We start from the raw sequence: 23,631 nt of genomic DNA, 5'->3' as shown, positions 1-23,631 counted from the left end.
GCAGGGGTGATTAGCTTGGTCACACGACCCCTTTGGAACGTGGGGATCCTGCCAGGAACGTCCAGCTGAGGCAAGGTCCCTGCCCGCCTCGCAAGCCCAAAGCCATGGGGCTCCTGGTTTCAGCCTTGCCTATGGTCACCTGCAGGAGGCGCACCGCTGGCAGGTCTGGTTGTGAGCATGGGGCAACAGCCAGGGGATAGGGGGCAGGTTTTGCTACAAACAGCAAATGTCACCCAAGCTCTGTGGGAGTGTGGTGGACAGGGGAGAGCGGGGATGGGCAGAAAGAAAAAGCAACCCTCATATATTTGTGATTGTCTCTTAAAAAGATTTATTCTCTCTCCTTGCCTGACTGGCCCCGGGCAGGGAGAGCGCAGGTTGTGTATATATATATTTATATATATATATATAAAAAACAAGGAGCTTGGTAATAATGTACACTTTACAGAAGGGCAGAATCAGGAAGACTGAAATTAAACCCAACACAGCAACTCCAACGGAAACAAGAGCTAGAACATCAACGCTTCAACGCCCCGCTGGGACCCCTGCTCACAGTGCTCCGGCGTGGGGGAGCGACTCTGAACAGACACTGCTACAAGGGACAGGACTGCAGCGTGCTACCCAGCCGACCACCCCCCTCCCCAGCAGGGGGCGCTGCTGCTGCAGCAGGAGCCCACCAGGAACATTGAAAATGTCAAACCTCAAAGTACGGGTCACACCGCAGCTTTAATTACCACCTATGGGCAGGCGGAAGCCAAGTGGCACTTCCGAAAGGGGGGCTGGGAAACCCTTTGCCCACAATGGTTGGCAGCAGCTGGGCACAGGGCGCTGAATTGTCCCCGCAGCTCAAACCCTCCCATTTTCAACATGCCAGAGCCCTCTCTGCCAGCCCCACCGCCGAGCAGCTGGGCCAGGAGCTGGCACCGCCCAGCCCCAGGAGTTCCTTGGCCCGGCAAGGCTGCCTGATGGTCTCCCAGCTGCCAGAGCCAAGGTGCCAGGCAGCTGGGGAGCAGGCTGGCGATGCCACCCCAAGGTACCAGGAAGAGACCAACCCCCAGCCCCACCATAAGGAACCTGAAGCCATCTGACCCCCTCGTTGGTACCAACACACACAAATAGGTCCCCGCCCCCCGCTGGGAATTGGGCTCCATGGGGCCCAGGTGGCTCTGCATGTCACTTCATGCCAGCAGCTTGGGAGACCCTTGCCCAGCCACAGGCAGAGCGAAAGGCTAGGCCCAAGACTCCCCGAGGGATGGGGCTCTGCCTCCTAAGTCCCCCAGGCAGGCAGTTCCCACCCTTGAAGCCAATCCGAACCTCCCTACCCTACCAGGCCCTAGGAAACCCACCTAGGCCCCATGCCATTACACCAGACAGGTGACCAGAGGGCAGCTGCTCTGGGTGGTGGCAGGTGGATTCTCTGCTCTGGCCGCAGCTGAGCTGCGTGTGTCCTGGAGGTGCTGGGGAGCACCGCAGCATTTCCCAGCCTCCTACTCCCGAGAACCCTGGGAAAGACCGCCCCACCCTCGGCCCTTTGGCTGAGCCCTGCGGGAGATGAGGGAGGCTGGGCTGGCCCCTCCCATGCAGCAGACAGGGCCTGGCTGTAAGCGGAGCAAGCACCCGGGTTCCTTTGACAGACAAAAGGAAAAGGTTAAAAGAATCAGTCCAATGACGGGCGGCTGCGGGAGGGGGCAGGGCTGCGCGGACACACTGCCTTCATTGGACACCAGGGCCGACACACTCAACAGTGGCTCCTCTTTGATTGCACACGGGGGGAGGGGGGGCTCCTCCCACAGGGAAAGAAACAAAAACCAAAACAACAGCTTTCAAACAATTCCTTTTTACAGTATGTACAGCGCCCGCGGGCGGCGCACAGCCCGGGACAACGGCGACACACAGCTCGCCAGACACTGCACAGCGCAGAGCCAGGACGCCCAGCGGCTCTGGGCCAGGCTGGGGGTGAGCCAACAGCGGGGAGCGAGCCAGCCCCTGCTCTGCTGGGGGACCTCCCACGCCTCGAGGGGTGGAATAGGCCGGCTGGGATCAGCTTCGAGTGGCTGCTAACTCCTGGAGATCAGCCGCTCGTGGCAGCACCTGCGCTGTGCAGCAGCACCATGCTGCCTGTAGGCCAGGGAGCGGTCCTTACAGCACATCAGCAAGGCCAGCTGAGGGCGGAAGGCAAGGACCAGTTCGGCTAATGGAGCCTGGCAAAGCATGAACAGTCCTACAGCTACTGCCTACGTCCATGGGGTGGGGGGTTCACAGCACACACACCCCGGCTCCCTCCCGCCCAGAGGCCGGGGGACGCGCCCAGCCGCGTCAGACCCACTGCTCCATGCTCTCACCTCCCACGCCCCTCACAGCTCAGAAATCCGAAATTAAAAACCCACCAAATGAACTGGAGTTTGGCGCGCCCAAGGCAGAGGCCCCTGCAGCAGCCGGGCAGAGATGCAGGTACCACCACCGGCTGCTTCCCTAGCCCAGTGCAGACCTGCCCCCCATCTGCACAGACTGGCCAGCCTCCGGAGGAGACAACTCCACCCAGCGTTGGAAGAGCTTCCCGTCCCCCCAGCCCCAGGTGCGGTGCCGAGAGCAGGCCTAGCACGCCCCCGCCAGTGCTCGCACGCGTGCACTGACGCCTATGCAAACGTGGGGGGCCCTAGGTCTGTGCAGGGAGGAACGGCCACGCAGCCGGTCAACCCTGCAGGTGGAGCGGGGGGGCAGAACGCTCACAGGACTCAGAGGGAGAGCCCACCCAAGGGCCTTGTTTGTGACAAACTGGGGTTAGCCTGAGCCATGGCAACCCATGCCCCCTGCCAGCAGGGAAGGCGGGGCGGGGCGATGGCAGCTGCCAGTGCAGTGGGTCTGAGGAAGATGAGTGGAAAGGAGGCAGAAGAGACAGGGCTGGCAGGGGCACTGGGAGCCTGAGGGGAAAACCCCTAGCAGCAGAGCACCCGGAGGGGGCAGAACAGGTTCTTAGCCGGTGACTCCTGTTCACCCCACAGCTGGACTAGTCTGGGCACCCAGCACCTCTCTGCGCTGCCTGAACACTGACAAACCTGCTTAATACAGGGCATGGCACTCTGGGCACCGGCCGAGTACACAGCTGAAGTGTGAACGCGCCACCCACTGCACTGATAAGCCCCCTCCTCCCCTGTGCTGCACTGACGCCCCCCCAGGCTGCACTGACGCACGCTCACCCCCCGCTGCACTGACATGTGCTCTCTTCCCCATGCTGCAGATGCCCACTTGTCCCCCACTGTGCACCGAGCCCACCCCCACACTGCACTGACATGTCCATGGGCGGGCACGCTCGCTCGCTCGCTCACCAGAGACACGCACCCGTCCCGCTGCACTGAACCATCCACCCACGCTCCTCGCTGGTACCTGATCAGCACTACTACAAATGAAAAGAGACCTAAACTTTCTTCCCTGGGACTGCGACTCTGGGTCCAGGCAACTCGACTGTAGCGATCTGGGCTGCACTCCCATGGAGCCAAGTGCAGCTGGCGGGAGGGCTGCGTGCTGAGCAGGCCCGGCTGGTGCTCCCTCCCCACCCCATGTCCTGTGCTGCTCAGACCCTGGCGAAGCAGTGACCTCCAAAGGGACACTGAATCAAATCCACCGGAAACCCTCGGTGCTTCCATTGCCTCTTCATATGCACCAGGCAGGCAGGTCGCTTCCCTTCCCAGGGACGGTGGGCAGTAGAATAAATATTCCTGTAGGTTCCAGCTCCCCGGCTCACAAGGAAAGGGGCGTGGAGGGGGCGGGGACCCGCATGTCCCATCGGGAAGAGGAAAGTCTGCCTCAGATTAGGGCAGGAACGTCAAACAGAACAATTAACACCATTCAACTGATGTCTAATGGAATTTCCAGCGCTTCCTCATGTGAGCCAGTCACATGACTTGGTACAGACCCCTTTATCCAATCACAGCGCGTCCTGCCAGAAAAATCAAAGCAGAAATCACTCCGGTGCCCACGCTGCTACATCCACCAAGGGGCGCCCCAGCCGCAGGAACCAGGACACGGTTCTTCCTCCTTCCCTTCTCCTGTGGCAGCTGCAGTGTCCCAGACCCAGAGGGGTGGGCAAAGCAAACAGCCGCTGCTCACACAGGCCCTGTAACAGTGTTTACTAAGCAGTCGGGAACGGCTGTCCAGGGAACTCTCAGGCGGGGCTAGCAGGGGCCGCGGGTCGGGAGTGAGGGGCACCGGCAGAGCAAGGGACCTAGGGCAGCCCCTGCCCACACTTTGCCTGGTTCTACCCCCTGCCTCGCCCCTCTGATTTGGAGGCTCCACTGCGATGTTATGTTTGTCCAGAGGCTGGAGGCTCTCCCCCCGCTCCCATGCCCTGGGCCTTTCTCTCCCCACACCCCCTTTGCGGGCGTGGTGCAGCAGCCTTACCATTCTCACCTCCTGGGAGGCGGGTACAAGGAGGGAGCGGAGCCCTGCTGGCTGGCCACGATGGCTGTCGAAGAGAGACCTGCAGCGAGAAGCAGAGCCAGAAGGTGACCTGGTGCCTACAGCGGTGCCATGGGAAGGTGGCAGCTCTGGGACGGTGCCAGGGGGGGAGCTGGCAGCTCAGCCACCCTCCCGTCATCGCCACTTGCTCTGAACTGTGCTTGAGGATGGGGACGGCTCTGGGGCGGAGCAGAGAGCAGCCCCCTGCCTGCTTCAGCCCTGGGCTGGCAGGGCCCCGCACTAGGAGCTATTCACCATGTGCATCCAGGGGAGGTCTGTGCTACTGCATTCCCCAGCTCAATTTCAGCCCCATGCGCTGCTTCACAGAGATCAACCAGGCGGGGGCGCTCTCCCACTGCTTCTATCTGCATACCCCACTGCCCTAGCTGCAGCCCCACTCAGCCATGCCCACTAACACCCACTGCCCCACCCCGGTATTCCCAGCTTTCCATCCTCCCTCCAGCCCATCTCGTCTCCGGGCTCCACACCCCGGGGCAGACATGCCGGCTTGCCTCCCCATCCCGCTGGGAGCCACGCCCCAACTCTAGTCCAGCAGGGGCTGCCCATGCCACCGCACGAGACGGACAGGCTGCTCTCACCTGTTGCATAGGGCAGGTTGTACTGGGCTGGCAGCAGAGAGTACCCCAGGTGGTGGTGGTGGTGGTGTGTTGACATCAGGCGTTGGGAAGGGGAGGTCCGGGGCCGATCTACGCTCCTCTCTCCGCCTGCTGCTCCCCCAACGCTGCTGCAGCCTCCACCCCCAGCTACCACCCCGCAGCCGCCACGCTCCCTCTCTTGAGACGCCTTCTCGCTGATCTGGAGAGGAGAGCACAGACCCCGGTGAGGAGGGCAGGGGAACCCAGACCGGGGAAGCCGGCAGCAGCAGGACTCCCGGCCAGTGAGATCAGAAGGGCCGGCACAGCGGACAGGGCACCCTGGGGGAGACGATTCCAACCAGCCATGCTGGAGCAGCCAATGCTGAGTCCAGGGCCAAAAGCACGGCCAAGCCGGCAGCCAAACCCCTCTCCAGGGCTCTCCCTGACAATGTGGCCAGGCTCAACCAGCTCACTCAACCCGGGGCACGGCCTGGCCCAAGCCGCGTCAGGGAGACCCCCACACAAGGACTCATTTGGGGCACTTCTCTCAAAGATCCCGCTGCGCTGCCAGGGGGCACTGGGGGCTGCCAGTCCACTGGGCACTTGTCTCAGCAGAGCCCAGTGTTTTGGCCCAACAGAGACAATTCTACTCTTCCCCAAAAGAGCCCCCTACTCAAGCACAGTATTCTCCACTCCTGTCCGACAGGCTCATGCCACGGGCTGTGCAGTGAGGTGGGTGGCTCCCCCCAGTGGCAGGGGAAGGGGTTGCAGGTGGGCCATATAGCGCCATGGCAAAGGCACATTTGGCAGGTTGCACTAATGCAGCTCCCACCTGCCCTCCATTCACCGGTTGGCTTGTAGGCCCCAGCAAACCCGTCCCTAGGAGGTAAATGACTCCAACCCGCAGCCCCTGTGGGACAAGTCGCGGGAGAAGCCTCTGGCCTGCGCTGCACCAAAGGAACGTCTCCCCGTGTCTTCCAGGAGGAATCCACAAACCTGGGCATTCCCAGGGACTCCCAGCCCCAAGCCAGGCCCAGCCTCCTCCAGGGCCAGAGGGGAAGCCATGCCTGGTGGTTAGTGCACGGCACAAAGTAGCCCCGTCACTGACTCACTAGGTGACCTGGGCCTTGGTTTCCACCCTGCAGGCTGGGGTTACGGCCCAGGGTGCCAGAGGCCAGCACATGCAGTGCTGGGGTCCCAGGCTTTCCAGGGGTCCCCCATGGCGTGTCTGGGACAGGCTGTGCCAGAGTAACTCCCCATAAGCACCCCCCACAGCTGGGCCAGGAGGAAGCACTGAATGGGGGTCTCACTCTCAGGGCAGCTGCAGGCAGAAGCGCTTGGACCCCTGTTCCCATCAGGCCCCCAGCCCAGGGAAGCCCCGTCCCACCCTCACCGTGGGAGACTTGCTCTTGTAGTGGCTGGCATGCTGCTGCAGGATGTCCAGGGCCTTGGACTCTGAGCTGGGTTTGCAGCTCACGCTGGGGCTGGCTCGCGCCTTGTCACCGTCCTCACTCCCAGAGGCCTTGCTGCCATATGGGGAGAAGGAATAGCTGGAGGGCAGGTAGGATCCTGTGGGGGAGAGGCCAGTCAGAGCCTGGGGGAGGGAACGCCAGCACCAGCCCCCCCACAGGCCTCCCACCCCCAGGCTGTCTGCTGGGCAGGGCGCTCCTGCCATCTGAGCTCAGGCTGACAGCAGCACGCGGCACTGTGCCAAGGCAGAGAATCAGGCACACGGGCTCAGCAGAGACACTCCCCCAGGCCACCTGTAACTAGGACCATGAGCCAGCATGGCCCTCCTGCGCCCAGGGATGTCTGCCCACCCAGCTAGCCGGCCGGCTGACAGCTGGAGCACCAGCCTGCAGCCCCTGCCCTGCAGCACAGGCGGTGCTACCGAGGGCTGCTGCACCATCACTCTGCCACCCTGCTACTGGGGCTGGGCCAAGGGCTCCCTGGAGAAGGGCCGAAGCCCGTCCTGCGCCAGCATTCACTTCTGCAGCCATTCCAGCCAGATGCAATCCGCCTCTTCCCGCCCTGCCCTGAGCTGCCGGTCTGTTCCTGCGCACGGGGAGCAGCAGCTGTCGGGACCCCTGCCAAGCTCAGCCGTTGGGGACCTCCCAGAGGCACCAGTCTGAGGCTGTGGTGGCTGGTTTATTGTGGTGGGACTGCACTCAGCTCGCTGCACCCAGCCCCTCAATGGTTGACTCAGGCCCCGAGACACACGCCCAGGGCAGGAGAGGAGACGCAAGCCTCCCCCATGGGGTGAGCTCTCCCAGGCCTGCTGCCTAATCTACTCCTCTGGCTGGGCCTGGGGCCAGCCGGTAGCCCCCAGCACAGCAGCTGTGCCCATACCTGGGTAGTTCTGCATCATGACTGTTGGCATGCCCCGGTAGCTGGGGTGGTTGGGGTCGTACGACTGGCTGTAGGAGTAGCCGTGCATGTAGGGGATGTAGGACTGATGCTGGGTGAGGGGCGAAGACACGGGGACGTGGACGCTGGGTCTGGGGTCTTTCCCCACCATGCGGGACTCCTCGGGGGACGTCAGTTTGCATTCAGAGCTTGTGCTCTCCTTCCCATCCTCCTTAGGGCCGGCCTCTTTGCTTCGGCTCCTTTCTTCCTTCAACTTCCTGTCCCTCTCCTCTTTCCACCTCTCGTCCTCGCTCTTGAGCTCCGAGTACTTGGCAGGATAAACATAGGTCCACATCCTGGGCTCCGCTTCCTGCGTCAACCAAAGAGCTCGTCAGAGTCACTGCATCCCAGCGCTGCACCGTGCGGCCGTGGCCCCGGCATTCGCCACCATGCTGCTCCCCCGGGTGAGCCAGACGGCAACGGGCACCGCAGGCTGCGGGCCAGACGGTGACTAGGGAAGGTGGCTGTGGCCTCTCCGAGCCAGTGTCTCCCCCCACTCCCAGCAAAGCGCTTTGCCACTCACACTACCATCAGCAAAATGACAGGCCTGGCACCAAGGGCACCCACAGCTCCCTCTCACTTCAAGAGCCACTGACCCACCACAGAGGGTGGGCATCCAATGCTCTCCCCCGACAACATGTCCGGTGCCTGCTGGCCTGAAAAGTGATAGGAGCCTTAAAGGGCAAGGGAACAGAAGGTGAGGCAGAAGAGGGGAGTGGAGAGTGGGCGTGGAAGGAGAAAGCCCCACCAGCCTTGTCCGTCTCCCCCAGAGGGCAGATGACTCTGACGGCTTCTCTCCAGTCCCATGTCCCAATTCCGACCTCACCAGCCCTTTGGGGCTCAGGTGGCCAGCGTAGCATGCAGCCCCGCAGGGGACCCGGCCGTTCCTGCCCTGGCACTAGTCTGTTGGCACCCGTGGCCCCCAGCCCATCCTCAGGGACCGCACAGGTTTGCTTTGCTGACCCAGCTAGCAGTTCCCATGGTCCTTGGCCAGCTGCTTTTCCGATGTAAATCCAGTTGGGACCAAGCTTGTGGCAACAATTCAAATCAGAGGGGAGTGAACATAAGAACGGCCATACAGGGTCAGACGAAAGTCCATCTAGCCCAGTATCCTGTCTTCTGACAGTGGCCAATGCCAGGTGCCCCAGAAGGAGTGAACAGAACAGGTAATCATCCAGTGATCCATCCCATCGCCAATTCCCAGCTTCTGGCAAACAGAGGCTAGGGACACCATCCCTGCCCATCCTGGCTAATAGCCATTGATGGACCTATCTTCTGTAAACTTATCTAGTTCTTTTTTGAGAACTGTTACAGTCTTGGCCTTTACAACATCCTCTGGCAAAGAGTTCCACAGGTTGACTGTGTGTTGTGTGAAGAAATATTTCCTTTAGTTTGTTTTAAACCTGCTGCCCATTAATTTCATTTGGTGACCCCTAGTTCTTGTGTTATGAGGAGGAGTAAATAACACTTCCTTATTTACTTCCTCCACACCAGTCATGCTATTATAAACCTATATTATATTCCCCTTTAGTTATCTCTTTTCCAAGCTGAAGAGTTCCAGTCTTGTTAATCTCTCCTCATATGGAAGCTGTTCTATGCCCCTAATCATTTTTGTTGCCCCTTTCTGAACCTTTTCCAATTTCAATATATCTTTTTTGAGATGGGGTGACCACATCTGCATGCAATATTCAAGGTGTGGGTGTACCATGGATTTATATAGAAGCCATATGATATTTTCTGTCTTATTATCTACCCCTTTTTCCTAATGATTCGCAACATTCTGTTTGCTTTTTTGACTGCCGCTGCATATTGAATGGATGTTTTCAGAGAACTATCCACAATGACTCCAAGATCTCTTTCTTGAGTGGTAACAGCTAATTTAGACCCCATCATTTTATATGTAGAATTGGGATTATGTTTTCCAATGTGCATTACTTTGCATTTATCAACATTGAATTTCATGTGCCATTTTCTTGCCCAGTACCCAGTTTTGTGAGATCCCTTTGTAACTCTTTGCAATCCGTTTTGGACTTAACTATCTTGAGTAGTTTTGTATCATCTCCAAATTTTGCCACCTCACTATTTACCCCTTTTTCCAGATCATTTATGAATATGTTGACAGCCCTTGCCCCAATACAGAGCCCTGTGGGACACCCCTATTTAACTCTCTCCATTGTGAAAACTAACCAGGTATTCCTACCCTTCATTTCCTGTCTTTTAACCAGCTACTGATTGGCGAGAGGACCTTCCCTCTTATCCCATGACAGCTTATTTTGCTTAAGAGCCTTTGGTGAGGGACCTTGTCAAAAGCTTCTGAAAATATAAGTACACTATTTCTACTGGATCACCCTTGTCCACATGCTTGTTGACCCCCTCAAAGAATTTTAGTAGATTGGTGAGGTATGATTTCCCCTTACAAAAACCACGTTGTTCTTTACTGTAGTTTCAATCAATTTGCCCAGTACTGAAGTTAGGCTTACTGGCCTGTAACTGCCGGGGTCACCTCTGGAGCCATTTTTTAAAAATTACTGTCACATTAGCTATCCTCCAATCATCTGGTACAGATACTGATTTAAGTGATAGGTTATATACCAAAGTGAGCAGTTCGGTAATTTCACATTTGAGTTCCTTCAGAACTCTTGGGTGAATACCATCTGGTCCTGGTGACTTATCTCTGTTTAATTTATCAATTTGTTCCAAAACCTTCTCTATTGGCACTTCAATCTGGGACAGTTCCTCAGTTTTGTTACCTAAAAATAAAGGCTCAGGTGTGGTAATCTCCTTCACATCCTCAGCTGCGAAGATCAATGCAAAGAGAATTCATTTAGTTTCTCTGCAATGCCCTTATCGTCCTTGAGTGCTCCTTTAGATCTTGATCGTCCAGTGGCCCCACTGGTTATTTAGCAGGCTTCTTGCTTCTGATATACTTAAAAACATTTTTGCTGTTACTTTTTGAGTCTTTGGCTAGCTGTTCTTCAAATTCTTTTTGGCCTTCCTAATTATATTTTTACACTTCATTTGCCAGAGTTTATGCTCCTTTCTATTTTCCTCACTAGGATTTACTTTCCACTTTTTAAAGGCTGCCTTTTTGCCTCTCACTGCTTCTTTTACTTTGTAGCTTAGCCACAATGGCACTTTTTTGGTTCTTTTACTATGCTTTTTAATTTGGGGTATACATTTAAGTTGAGCCTCTATTATGGGGTCTTTAAAAAGTTTCCATGCAGCTTGCAGGGATTTCACTCTGGTCACTGGACCTTTTAATTTCTGTTTCACTAACTTCCTCATTTTTGTGTAGTTCCCCTTTCTGAATTAAATGCTACAGTGCTGGGCCACTGTGGTGTTTTCCCCCCCACAGGGATGTTAAATTTAATTATTTTATGGTCACTATTACCAAGCTGTCCAGCTATATTCACCTCTTGGACCGGATCCTGTGCTTCACTTATGACTAAATCAAGAACTGCCTCTCCTCTTGTGGGTTCAAGGACTAGCTGCTCCAAGAAGCAGTCATTTAAGGTGTCAAGAAATTTTATCTCTGCATCCTGTCCTGAGGTGACATGTACCCAGTCAATATGAGGATAGTTGAAATCCCCCATGATTATTGAGTTTTTTGATTTTATAGCCTCTCTAATCTCCCTGAGCATTTCATAGTCACTATCACCACCCTGGTCAGGTGGTCGGTAACATATCCCTTTTGCTATATTCTTATTATTCAAGCATGAAATTACTATCCATAGAGATTCTATGGTACAGTTTGGTTCATTTCAGATTTTTACTTCATTTGACTCTGCGTTTTCTTTCATATATAGTGCCACTCCCCCACCAGCACGACCTGTTCTGTCCTTCCAATATATCTTGTGCCCTGGTGTTACTGTGTCCCATTGATTATCCTCAATCCACCAAGTTTATGCGATGCCTATTATATCAATATCCCCATTTAATATGAGACACTCTAGTTCACCCATCTTATAGTTTAGACTTCTAGCAGCTGTATATAAGCACATTTGTATATAAGCACACCTTACTTTTTAGCTGCCTGCCATTACATGATGTAATTGAATGGGACTTTCATTTGACTGGTTCTCATCAGATCCTACCCTTTCCAGCAGGGGAGGCAAGTGGCAGAGGAGGTTCAACCCCACCAAACAGCCTGAAAGCCAGGGAGAGGGGAGATACGGCCCCCATGGCCTGGCAGGGGAGGGGCCCCAGTCAGGCAGCTGCCCCCCACTGCATTGTGATGAGCTCCCTTCCTTCCTCGCCTGAGAGACAAGCTGCTGCAGGGAGGGGCCGTGGTATGGAGGATATGGAACGGAAGCACTGCCCTGGCCATCCGTGCCCTAACCCCTCTGCCCATCACTCCACCCCCTGCCAGCATCTTGCTGCCCTCAGTGTGTCCCCAGGTGGCAGCGTTTACCTGTCTGTACCACAGGACGGGGTCCACCTCTGCCTGCCTGCCGCACTCCGCGCCCGCTTTCGACTCTGCCGTCTCCTTCCCCAGGTGGCTGGCCTCGGCCAGCTTCACCTTGAGTCCCTCGGCCACCTGGCTGGGGACCTTGGAGGAGTCCTCCAGCTTAGGGATGATCACTGACTTGGCCATGTCAGCAGCCCCCGGCTCCTTGGCCTTGCTCAGCCCCGATTTCACCAGGTCCGTAAGGCTAGGGGCTTTTGTGAGCGTGGGAGGGACGGACGGCTTCTGCTTCCAGTCCTCCTTGAGGGCTGCCTCCCTCTCCTTCAGGCCCAGCTCTGCTTTCTTCTCCAGCCCACGGGGCTGCTGCTGCTCCAGGCTCTGCCTTTGCTTCTGCTGCTCCTCGTACTGTTGCCGGTAGGCCGGGCTGGTGCTCAGCAGGTGGGCATGGTAGCCTTGCTCGCTGTAGCCGTAGGGGGGCACGTAGGCGTACTGGTTGTAGTAGAGGGACTGCATGTACATGTTGGGGCGCTGCTGGATGACCGAGGGCTGCTGGCTGGAGCTGCTGAGCTCCACCTTCTTCTCCTCGCAGCCTTCGCTCTTCACCTTCACCTCCGGGCTCTCTTGCTCCTCGTCCTTCTTCATCTTCAAGGGCTGGCTCTCCACGGCAGCTTGGCTGCTGGGGTTCATGGGCCCAGGGCTTGACTGGGGGTAGCCCGGGGAATAGTACGCTTCAAAGCCTTGGTAGTAGGGGGAGTCCTTGCTCTGCGCCTGGGGAGGGAAAAGCGCTTTCTTTGCGCCTTCCTTGCCCAGCTGCTCAGGGTCCTTGGCTTTCATGCTCTCCAGCTTGCCCTCCCCATCCTCCCCCGCATCCGAGATGTCCGAATAGGCCGGGCTGTTGGTTTTCACTGAGCCCGCCTCTGCCCCGTTCTGGGTAACCACGTGCAGCGGGGTCATGGGCTGAGCTGGGGCGGTGGCAGCAGCATTCTCCAGCCTGCTGGCGCCCCCAATGGACGGGCTCGGCGCGTTGTCCGTGAAACTGTAGATCTTATCTGCCTCAGCCTTGATGCTGGCGAGCCGGCTCTGGTGCGGGTCAGACGAACCATTCAGGAGGCCCTCCCCTTTGGTCCCGAGCTCCCCAGATTCCCCTCGGAAGGGACTTTTGCCCTCCTCCACTCGGCAGACTTTTCCAGGAGTCAGGGGGTTTTCGACCTCTTTGGATTCCTTCTTCTTCTTGTCCTTCTTCTTCTTGTCCTTGGAAGGAGTCAGGGCGGGGTTGACCGTGAAGGGCTCCCCCATGACCGTGGGCTTTGGCTGGATGGGCTTGAGCTGGGGGCTGCTGGGCATGGCCTGGACTACGGTGGCAGTCAAGGCGGCAGAAGAGCCAGGGCTGGCTGCGGTGAAGGTGGCCGTCTGGAAGGTGTAGATCTGCTGTGGGGGAATAGCAGGAGCAATGGGTCTGGCGGACTTTAAGCTTTTGGAAGGGAGCTTGTCTGGCTTAGCACCAGCTGGCTTCTTGCACTTCTCCTTGTCAAGGCATCTCTTCTCTAGCGACTCAAAGCCATCGTTGCTTGTCTCGTCCGCCATCGAGGGGCCATCTTCGGAGCCGTCGTTGGACAGGGCTCCGGGGTCCACGTCACCTTCTCCGCCCAGCTTCTTCTTGCAGGGGGCCTTGGTGCTGAACTTGCTGGACGGGGAGGGGCTGTGAGGCTCCAGCAGCCGCACCTTGGGCGTGGCCGATCGGGCCGGCGAGAGGGAGCCCTTTTGGGAGCCGTTGCAGCTGCCGACGTCGGTGTGAAGGGGAGGCTCCTCGCCGCACTCGCTGTCCCCGTCCGCCTCCGGCTTGCTGTCGTCGTCCGTGTGTGCGTGGGCCTGGTGGTACTTCAGCCCGTTAATGTGCTTGTACTTCTTGTTACAATTGGGGTGAGGGCAGTCGATGAGGATGGGGGAGGGGCAGTTCCTGTCCAGGCCCACAGGTTCTACCTTGACCCCGGCTGGGGGCGCAGCTGCCGAGCCCATCGAGTTGGTGCGGATGCGCTTGCTGCCCTTGGAGTCCTCCGAGCTCGAGTTGAGCTCCATGTCAGAAAGGGGCTTGCTTTTCCGCTTGGTCACTGACGAGGGGCTGGCTTTCACATCCTCGGCAGTGCCACCGGGTGGGGGGCGGTGATCCGAGGAGGTCTGGCTCCCTCGGCGCCCTTTGCTGCTGGCCCCCGCCCGTGTCTTGCTACTGTTGCTGGTCCCTTTGCTGTCCGAGGCAGCGGCCGCCTCGTTCACCGGCGTGTTGCTGTTCGGGCGCATGCGCTTGCCTCTGCCCCGGCCGTTCCGCATCTCCAGGTCACTGGTGGGAGAGTCGCAGAACCTGGGGAGGAAACAACACACGGGCAGGACCAGCCGGAGCTCGGCATGCAGGACAGCACACAAGAACACACCAGTGCCGTGACCAGAGCGGGGGGCATCCTGTGTCAGGAGCTCGGTCTCTGCTCAGCGCAGTCGCCCTGGAGGCTCCCCCTGTACCCCACAGTGCCCTGTGCTCCCTGCAAAGGAGGCTTACAGTACATGGGCGGGGGGAGCTGAGATGGGGGCAACAACCACACACAGGTCAACGGGCTGCCGGCTCCCACCCTTGGGGTCTGCAGTGCAACCAGCACCAGCAAGGACAGCTTGGGAGCCAGCCCCGGGGGAGTGGAGATACCTGGCCCATGTGACACCAGACAATCACTTGGCTCAGAAAGGGAGCAATGGAACAGGAAGGAAACCAGGTAGGGGAATGGAAGGGCTCCCCCATTTACTGACCCCCATCGAGGACAGTCAGACACAGCTGACTCTGAGGCCCACCCCCAAGCCCAAGGCAACATGGGCACTGGTGAGTGACAGGAGATGCTCTAAGAATGATGCCTGGCTTAGCACTGCCCGTCCCAGCCAGGCCAGGAGGGGAGGGACACACTCCTGGCCTGGTATAGCTGAGCCAGTGACCCCTCTTCTGACAGACGGTCCCCGGCCCTCACACACAGGGCTGTCTATCCCCAGCTCCTCCACTCAGGCCATCAGGGCTGAAAGTCCAGGGCAGGGAGGCCAGGCAGTGAGTGAGGGCCCGGGCACTTGGGGAAACCCTTGGTTCCCAGCCTCCCTGCTGAGAAACATTGGGCATGTATGTCACTTACCTACCACCCTGTCTCCCCCTGAAACCCAGTGGGACTACAGGGGGAAAAGCAACCCCCAGAGCGGGCCTCTGAGCTTTCCCCAAAATGGCTAGCAGAGCTGTGTTGCTGCTACTCACAGAGCACTTCCAAGGGGGGGGTCAGACCACCCCACGTGCGTGATGGAGGGGCCTCCCCAGTGCCCAGCTCTGCCTGCCGGGGGACAGGGCCCCTCAGGAACAGGTTGAATGGCTTGAGCCAACCCTAGCTTCAGTGGTCCAGAGACAGAAGAGGAAGCCTCTGTTCTTGTCCCCGAAATGGTGGCAGAGGTGGGGCCAGCTGAAAGGAGAAGTCCTGGCCCACGCTCACTGTCTGTCTGCCTGAAGGCCCTGCAGACAGGCTGGGATGGAGACCCATGCACACTGCAGCTCCAGAGCCCTTCTGGGGAGCCCAGAGAGATGCGAGGACACTCTACAGTTGAGAGGCCCTGGACCGGCCTCTGAGCCTCCCGAACGCTTACCTGGGGGGCGCCCAGTCATGCTGCGTGCAATCCAGCAGCGTACCCACATATGTCTTGTTCCTCCAGGTCACGTTAACCACCAACATACCTGTAAGGCAAGGAGACAGGGTCACCCTCAGCACCACTGGGAACCGGGGTTACACGCTGCGGGGTCCGGGGCAAACAGCTCCACAACCACCACGGGCCTGGCTGCGCTTTGGGTGGGAGCTGGGATCAACACAGAGCCAGGGCCCAGCTCTGCCCCGCCCACAGCCATGACCAGTGAGTGCCCTGCTGCTCCAAGGCTGCTTGGCAGCAGTGCAGTGGGCAAGGCGTCCAACGGGGCACTCGCCTTGGTGCTTGGGCCCACCCCAGGCTTTTCAACAGCAGAGAGCAGGGAGGGGAGCAGGTGGCCTGCTGGAGAGGGGCCTCAGCTGCACCACCAGTGAAGTTAGCTCAAGGGCCCACCCACTTCCCGCCCTGCCCTGGAGCTGTGATGGCAAAGCCTAGGGGCCGCAGGTGGCTGAGAGCAGAGCTGACGACTCAGGGAGGAGGCGACCCCACCAAAGGGGTGAGACCCCATAGGGAGGTGGGGCAGGAGATATACACAAAATGAGCAGGGTCTCATCCTGGGGAGGGAGCAGAGCCCAGAGAAGCAATTGGCTCAGCATGAGTGTGGGGGTGACACAGGAGTGCAGTGCAGCTCCTGAGCCTACTGGCCCCCCCTCAAGGCCCCACAACTAGGAACACACTGACTCCTCCTCCCCACACCCGACAAACCACACCAGAGCCGTCAGCAGGTTGGTGCCACCATTGTGCAGCCCAAGGGGTACAGCGCTAGACAGGCACACACCATCTTAGCACAACTCCCACTATATACAGGGTGCTTCTGAAAGTCCCAGCTCCCGGAGACATGGGAATACACAAGAATCTCAGCAGACTAGCCCTGTGGCAGGGGAGCAAAGATAGGAAGTGACCCCCTAATAGCTTAGACACCAGAAGGCAAAGAGGAAGACCCAACGTTTGTTATTTTTAAACGTCTCCTGGTTGTTGCTCTCTCGGGGCTGGCGCCACCGTGTGAATGGTTGAAGGAGTGAAAGGAAGTGGGATATTGTGAACAGCTGGTGAACGCAGTCTTCTGGCCACTAGGTATCATGCTCTGCCACCAAATTCAGCGGAGGGTCAGCTTCCCATCCTTAGCTGCAGTTCATTGTGTGCCATGGGCTGCCCCTAAACCAGGCCAGGTCAGCAGTGCTGGCTGGACCGAGCCCATCACATGGGCACAGTGTGACCACACTGGCCACAGAAGGTTTTCATGAGCCCTTCTGTTCCAAAGGCAGCCAAGGCAGGGAGGTCCCCACTGGGTGACAGTCCTGTACCTCTGGGCTGCCTGGCCCCAGCTCCAGAGGGACTCTCCAGCTATAAAATGGAGATACCTACTTCAGAGGGTGATGGGGAGGCTTAAGCACTGGAAAGTGCTCAGCCTCCCTTGGCTAAAAGGGGCTGTACAAGGTAGGGTGACCAGATAGCAAGTGTGAAAAATCAGGATGGGCGGAGGGGAGGGGGTAATTGGCGCCTATATGAGACAAAACCCCAAATATTGGGACTTTCCGTACAAAATCGGGACATCTGGTCACCCTAATAGAAGGCAGTGCAGAGCCAGCAGGAGAAGGAAATACTGTGGGATGCTGTAGCTGCCCAGCCTTTGCTGCAGATTGCCAGCACTCCGCTCAGTCACCTTCCAGTCTCTCCCCGCATGCTGCATTAGGGCAGCTAGCTTCACTCCCAGCCTGGAGTCCACTCCAGCTATCCCACCTTCTCAGGTCTCTTGTGGCCAGCGGGCTGCAAGTCCCTCTATAAGAAAGCAATTACACTACATAATCTGGGGCCATTAGCAGAGAGAACTCAAGTGGATATTTCCTCCCAGCAATGGCCTGCTCCGATTACTGCATAACTAATTTGAACAGGAGCAGAGTCCATTGAACGGAGCGCATTTATCTGCACAAGGTAGAACTTGGGAGATAGAAATCTCATTTACAAGGGCACATGAATGCAGCTAGATATATAGCCACACAGTATCAGAAGATGAATGGAGCTTGGCGAGTCCTGAACAGCTGTGCCTGGAGCACATTTATAAATCTTGGTCCGTATTTCCCTTGCTGTAATGTGCCGGTAGACAGCTGAGAAATACTATGTGAATCAAGGGACATTCACATAGCTGAGACACAAAATACAGGCTTTATTTTAGCTGGGAAAGGAAAGAGCTAAAGTCCGAGCCCAGGAACAGAAAGGGCTCCAGGGTTGGAGGTGCAATAGGAAAAGCCATTTTTTAGTTTTCTTTCAAACCTTTCCCACATCACGCTGGCAACGCAAGCAGCAGCAGGTGGAGGAAAGATCTGCATAAGGGATTCAACTTCCGAGTTCAGTGACCAGTTCTGCCATCAATTCCTGCATGACACCTCTGACCATCACCCAGCAAACGGAATAGGGACCTCCCCACCTTCCAGGAGAACTGCCAGGGTGTGCTGGTTAGCCACTGAGGCACTCTGATACTAGAAGGACGTGAGCCAGGGAAAAGCCTATAAACTAGACAACGAACAGCACAGCGCTAATACAGGGGTTCTCCACATGAGGCCTAAAACCACTCTACCTTGCCCATCCTGCTCAATGGAAGAGGGATCCATACTCGATGGAAAAGGAGGGGTATTAGGGGGTCCCTCAATGTTCAAAGCCACCCTGGTGAGGTCTGAGAGTCACGCAGTGAAACTGATTAGAAAGAGGGAGTGAAACTGCCCAGCTGAGTTTCCCAGCCCCGCGGCCAAACGCAAGAGTAAAGTGTGTAAGTGGGGAACCACACTTGGGAAGCCCATGTTCATTATCAAAGTCTTGGGCTAGTGGCCCAAGGATGGAGATTAGAACCACCATTTTCAGCCGCTCACTGGCCCCTAACCTGTTCATTGTTACAGGGTTACGCCAAGAAACACTTCAGTGTCCCTGCCTTATATGCATGATTTCAACCCCTTGCCCCTCTGTGGGCAGAGAGCCTCAGCATGGCTGCCTGGATCTGTGACCCCTAAGCACAGGAGGAAGGACAGAGCCCAGGCACAGAGCTTGGGGCCTAAATCCCATAGGCATCCCCTTTACCACAATCAGCATGTGGGGAGACTCATAGGGAGTCCTGCTTTCAGCCCCCTCGGGGCCCGCGTGACAAGCTCCCGATGCCATGTTAACGAGCCCTTCGTGACACCGGAAGTGTCTTTAGAGAAGTGGAGGCAGCTGGAGGTAGGGCTGCGGGGGAATGACCTCTAGCACTGTCACAGTTACAGGGATCTCCTTTTGCTGGTCTGGAATTCAAGGGTGTGCTCACTACAGCCTTCCAGCTCTCCTCTCATCAGCCAGGGAACTGAACGCCCCTCTGAGCCAGGATCAGCTACTCTCCGCCTCCCACCCCAACAGGTCCCTAAGGAGGAGCCGGCATTCAGCACACGCCAGCTCAAGAGCTCTTTGAAGAAAACATGCCCCTTACGGCCTAAGCACTGGCTTCCTGCTCCGCTCTCCTGTGGAACGTCAGAAGTTAATTGTGTGACAAGACGCCAGGGGCTCCTCACATCCCTGCGCTGGCTGGTGTGTGGATTAGGAAGGACATTCTGGCAGCTTTCCCGCTGCCATGATCACAGGGGAGAGATGAGAGCTGAAGCAAGCCAGAGCCCTCAGCAGCGGCTGCAACCGCCCCTTTTCCCTCCACAAAGGCACCCTCTCAGAGGGCTACCATTAACCCTTATCACACACACTGCCCTACATTTAATCCACTGCACCCAGCTGCACAAAACTTACCCTACTCCTCCAGTGGCAACCAGCTGGGACAATGTAAACCCCAGGGATGACTCGTTAGCAGCATCCAATCCATAGGCCCCATGGCACGAGAGCTCAGCGTGCATGCTGAACCAGTGCCATCAATCCCGCCCTGCCTTCCACACTAACTCACAGCACAGCGCCATGGCAAAGCGTCACTGAGGTTACTTCGTTAGGTTCCCTCGAGCCAGCAGATAATGAGGGCAGTGTCCCTGGGGCCCCATGGGGCAGTCTGATTGCAGTTGGCAGTTTGGGACTCACGTGCCCCCAGCCATCACAGCTCTCAATTGCCCTCTCCTGGGCGTTAACGTCTCCAGCGTAATCCTCCATGAAGACGGGCTGCTCAGGCAAAGCAAGGCTCAGCAAAGGCAGGATAGCTCAGTGGTTTGAGCATTGGCCTGCTAAACCCAGGGTTGTGAGTTCAATCCTTGAGGGGGCCATTTAGGGATCTGGGGCAAAAATTGGGGATTGGTCCTGCTTTGAGCAGGGGTTGGACTAGATGACCTCCTGAGGTCCCTTCCAACCTTGATATTCTATGATTCTTCTATGATGCAACCCCACATGCCACCATCCACCATGGGATGAGGGCAAGAGCAGCCGGGGAGCCATTCCCCGGCAGCCCACCCCAGGGGGATGCTGGGGCTCACAGGAGCTCTGAGGTGTTTGTTGGTGTTTCTAAGGGAGACAGGAGTGGGAACATGCCAGTGGGGTGTGGGAATTCCAGACCACCTCCTGTCCCCTCCAGAGTGCCTGGAGTGGGCCCAGTTGGGTGGGAGGGGAGAATCAGCCCAATAAGAGCAGCTCAGGGGGAAGCCAATGCAGGGGCCCAGGCCACGAGTGCCAGAACAGTGCTCCCTGCACACTGGTGCAGGAGGAACGGTGCTTGAGGGGGGGTTACAGAACTGAGACCTCCCCCCACTGGCTCCTGGACATGGTGGGTAGGTTCAGGGCAATGCCCCGGGAAAGCAGCAGAACGAGGCCAGCCCAGCACTGCAGTCCCTACTCGGGGAGTAAGTGCTCCTTCCACTGATCAGACTCTGGGCTCAGAGGCCCCCTCCTCCTGAATGGGGTAGGAAGGAGCAGAGGAAGGTCTGCTGGGGAGAGCACAGGCCTTGTGGAGCAGAGACTGAGTGGCAGTTCCCTCCCGCAGCCTGCAGAGAGCAACAAGTCCCCTTCCCCAGCACACATCCTGACTTGGGCAGGGGGTGTCAGGACATTACCTTGCCCTGACAACAGGAGAAACTGGCTACAGGTCTCCAGCTTGTTCCTCTGCTCCAAGGGCGGGCGGCCAGGGCCAGCTGTGGAGCCAGCACGGCCACTCCAAAGGTAGTGCGTGCAGGGGGTGGGAACCCCCTCTAGCGCCCCCCCAGAGACCAGCACAGTTCCCTGCTCATGCACTGATGGCACAGTGGAGCCCTGTCCATGCAATGGAGAGAGACAGTGACGCACACGACCATGCAGGCAGGAAGTGTGGACCTGCCCTGGACATGACACTGGCCTTGGGGAACGGAGCTATTCTGCTCTGGGTGGCTCACGCAGGCCTCTCCCCCTCCACCCCAAGGGCTCCAATTTCACCCTGCCCTGGGGCCCTGCCTGGCTCTCCCCTTTGATTTGTCCACCCCGTTCTCAGAATCTCGCTGCCTGACTGGTCCTCATGGCGTCATCTCGCCCTACTCCAGTCACACAGGGCTGCTGGCTGCTGCTCCCTGCCCCCCCCCCTTGCCCCCCCGCCCACTATGCTGCCCTCTCTCTTTGTCCTGTCTGCCCCGCTCCTCAGAGTCGTTCCACACCCTGGACCACACCCTCTTTAGTGTGAACTAGAGCCATCTGTAGCGCTGCTTCAGGCTGAGGCCAGAGTCATCGGAGAGCCTCATGACATTCAAGTGGCTCTCCCTGGGGATGACTGGGCCAGAGGAGCAGAGCTCCCTCCTCATAGCTCTGAAGGTGCCCCGCCCATGCAGTGGGAGAGCTGCCGGCCCCTTGTGAACAGGTGTAGCAGTGAGCCCTAGGAGCCTTCATTGATGATCAAGCGGGCAAGGGCTCAGTCTCTGCAGGAGACGGGGACAGTCTCACACTGCGTTTCAGGGAAGCCATTTGTTCACCCATACAGATGGAGGCCTGGCCACAGCTGCAAGGAAAATGAACCCACAGAGATGTTGCTTTGGTTTCCTAGGCCCTCCCCTACATAGGGGGCGTAAGCTACACCTGAGCCGATTTGTGAGTGGAATAAGGCCAGCCACAGCATTCCCCGCCCCAATCCCGCTGCAGACAAGGACATAGGGCAGGTCACAGGAACAGCGAACCTGGCTGCTGACTAGTCTGTACGTGCTCGCCTCCTGCTCAGCGGTTGGGGAGCGCAGGTGAAAAGGCGTCTGTGGTAACCCAAAGCCCTCCCAGCTGTTTGCCAGAGAACGGCAGCAGAGAGAGAGGAAGTGTCACACTGCTCTCCTTTCCCCCACGGCACACCCGTCACTGCACCCCCCGTCTCCGCACAAGAGGCTCCCCGGGCCTAGGCTGGGTGCAGAGCAGTCACTGCACATGCTTGTGCAGTCAGCGCCTCCCCGCCACACACCTGGGCACGGCCCCTTGGCTCCCTGCCCTCGGAAGCGGCTGCATCCCCTTCCCCACTTCGACCCAGCCTCCCTCATGCTCCAGGAGGCAGAGACCTCAAATGTCAAGTCAGGCTGACAGCATCTCAAGTGGGTTCCAATTCATGACTCTGCCTCCTCTTTACTCCAGATCAGTGCTTTTCTGTGGACTCCAGGACAAGAAGCCCATGAGGCCAGGCAGGGAACAGAAGGTAAAGGCTGTGTGGTCACTGAGTCGGAGTCTACATTCAGTGGCAGCTGTCCTCCAAGCTGCTCTTCTTTAGCATCACAGGGATGGCTGCATCACGCTTAAATTACAGGGGATGCTCCTGCTTTCACAGGCATCTATTTGACACCTGTTCGCCTCTTCCTGAGGTCACAGAACCACTCCCTGGAATGAACACCACCAGCCAAAGCCATCTTGCTTAAAGTGTTCAGAGCTTACAGAGCTGGGGTTCCCAGATGCTAAGTGCTAATGCTGGTGCCAGGAGAGGGGAGGGGAGGGGAAGGTTGTGTCTGTCAGGAGAATGAAACGCCAGAACAAAGGGAAATGGACAGACCCCTGTCTAGGATCTGCTTAGAAAATAAGGCATTGATTCTAGGGCAAGCTTCTCCCTGGTGGGAGACAAAAGCAGCAGAACAAGGCAAGTCTGCAAGAAAAAGTGTAAATGGCAGCTCCAAGTGGTGTAACAACACTGGGCATTTCTCCTGCATCTTCCCCAGACCTCAAACAGCAAGTTATCTCCAATCTGCCGCTGGGAAACGGAGGTACTGAGAGGGGCAGTGAAATGCTGACGCTCACCCAATGAGGCAGTGGCAGAGCTAGGAGATTTACAGTCTCTTCCTGACTCCCAGTCCTGTGCTCGGACCCCCCAGGCCCAATCTGCCCCTGTCGGGGGGGGGCACTTCTGTGAAGCATCTCATGACCACTTTTGGTTCGCGACCTGATAAAGAGGGGCTGTCGGCAGTTTGCATCCTTCCACCCATGCACACCTGCAGCACAGGAGAAACAACCTGCACAAATGAAATCACCATGGTGGGGGCTCGGTGCTGCGTACCCAGGCCCCGCTCCAGCCCAAAGGCAGGCTACATTTCAGCCCTGAAGGAAGTGCCTCATGTTTTCTGCTGAGCTATGTTTTGCATCCACCTTCTCTGACACAAGTGCCTGTGTACCATGACATCATGCTCCCCGGGGCCAGGCAGCAGCTCCAGCGGCACCTGCTCCCCAGGGAGGGAGATAGCGCGGGGCTGCCAAACCCAGCAAACTGGACCTCCTGGAACTTCCATTAAGTTATGGAACAAAAATAGAGCACTCCTGCGATTCGTCTGTTACATTCCCAACCTGCACCGGCTGGGATTTATTAGCAATGACGTCAGAGGTTTCCCAGGCAACCCGCACATACACTCGAGAGAGCCTCTGGCCATCGAAACAGCAGAACTCATGTTCCATGGGGCATGGTGCCCGCATGGCAGGAAAAGCCAAGTACTCACACTGTGGGCCCCCCCCAGCACTGGTATGTCTCAGGCAAGGCTGGTTTAAAGCCGGTGCTGGCAGCATGACAGACACAGGGCTGGGCTCTCACCCTCCACCCAGGGTGCCCAGAGCATGGCCTGATGAGGCCTGTACTTGTGCCAAGGATCAGAGTGCAGATCTAGGAGTGCTGCCTGCAGAGCTCACCCTTTGTTCTCTCTTGGCCCT

The 23,631-nt window shown here is 57.6% G+C and overlaps 1 protein-coding gene across 4 annotated transcripts in view; it reads right to left on the bottom strand.

Annotated features, from left to right (window-relative positions):
* Window positions 1-323: 323 nt before the first annotated feature.
* Window positions 324-23,631, bottom strand: part of ZNF609 (zinc finger protein 609) — a 120,082-nt gene continuing 96,774 nt past the window's right edge. For all 4 annotated transcript variants that reach the window (XM_077828332.1, XM_077828334.1, XM_077828333.1 and 1 more), the window contains 7 exons: window positions 15,514-15,601; window positions 11,866-14,215; window positions 7,398-7,764; window positions 6,442-6,617; window positions 5,052-5,268; window positions 4,396-4,474; window positions 324-3,934 (listed from right to left, as the gene is read on the bottom strand). In XM_077828332.1, the coding sequence (XP_077684458.1) occupies window positions 4,401-4,474; window positions 5,052-5,268; window positions 6,442-6,617; window positions 7,398-7,764; window positions 11,866-14,215; window positions 15,514-15,601 (3,272 nt within the window). In that variant the 3' untranslated portion in view covers window positions 324-3,934; window positions 4,396-4,400. The remainder of the gene's footprint in view (window positions 3,935-4,395; window positions 4,475-5,051; window positions 5,269-6,441; window positions 6,618-7,397; window positions 7,765-11,865; window positions 14,216-15,513; window positions 15,602-23,631) is intronic.

This window comes from Eretmochelys imbricata, chromosome 10 (assembly GCF_965152235.1).
Source record: "Eretmochelys imbricata isolate rEreImb1 chromosome 10, rEreImb1.hap1, whole genome shotgun sequence".
NCBI classification, from domain to species: domain Eukaryota; kingdom Metazoa; phylum Chordata; order Testudines; family Cheloniidae; genus Eretmochelys; species Eretmochelys imbricata.
This window is presented reverse-complemented; position numbering and strand designations above follow the sequence as displayed.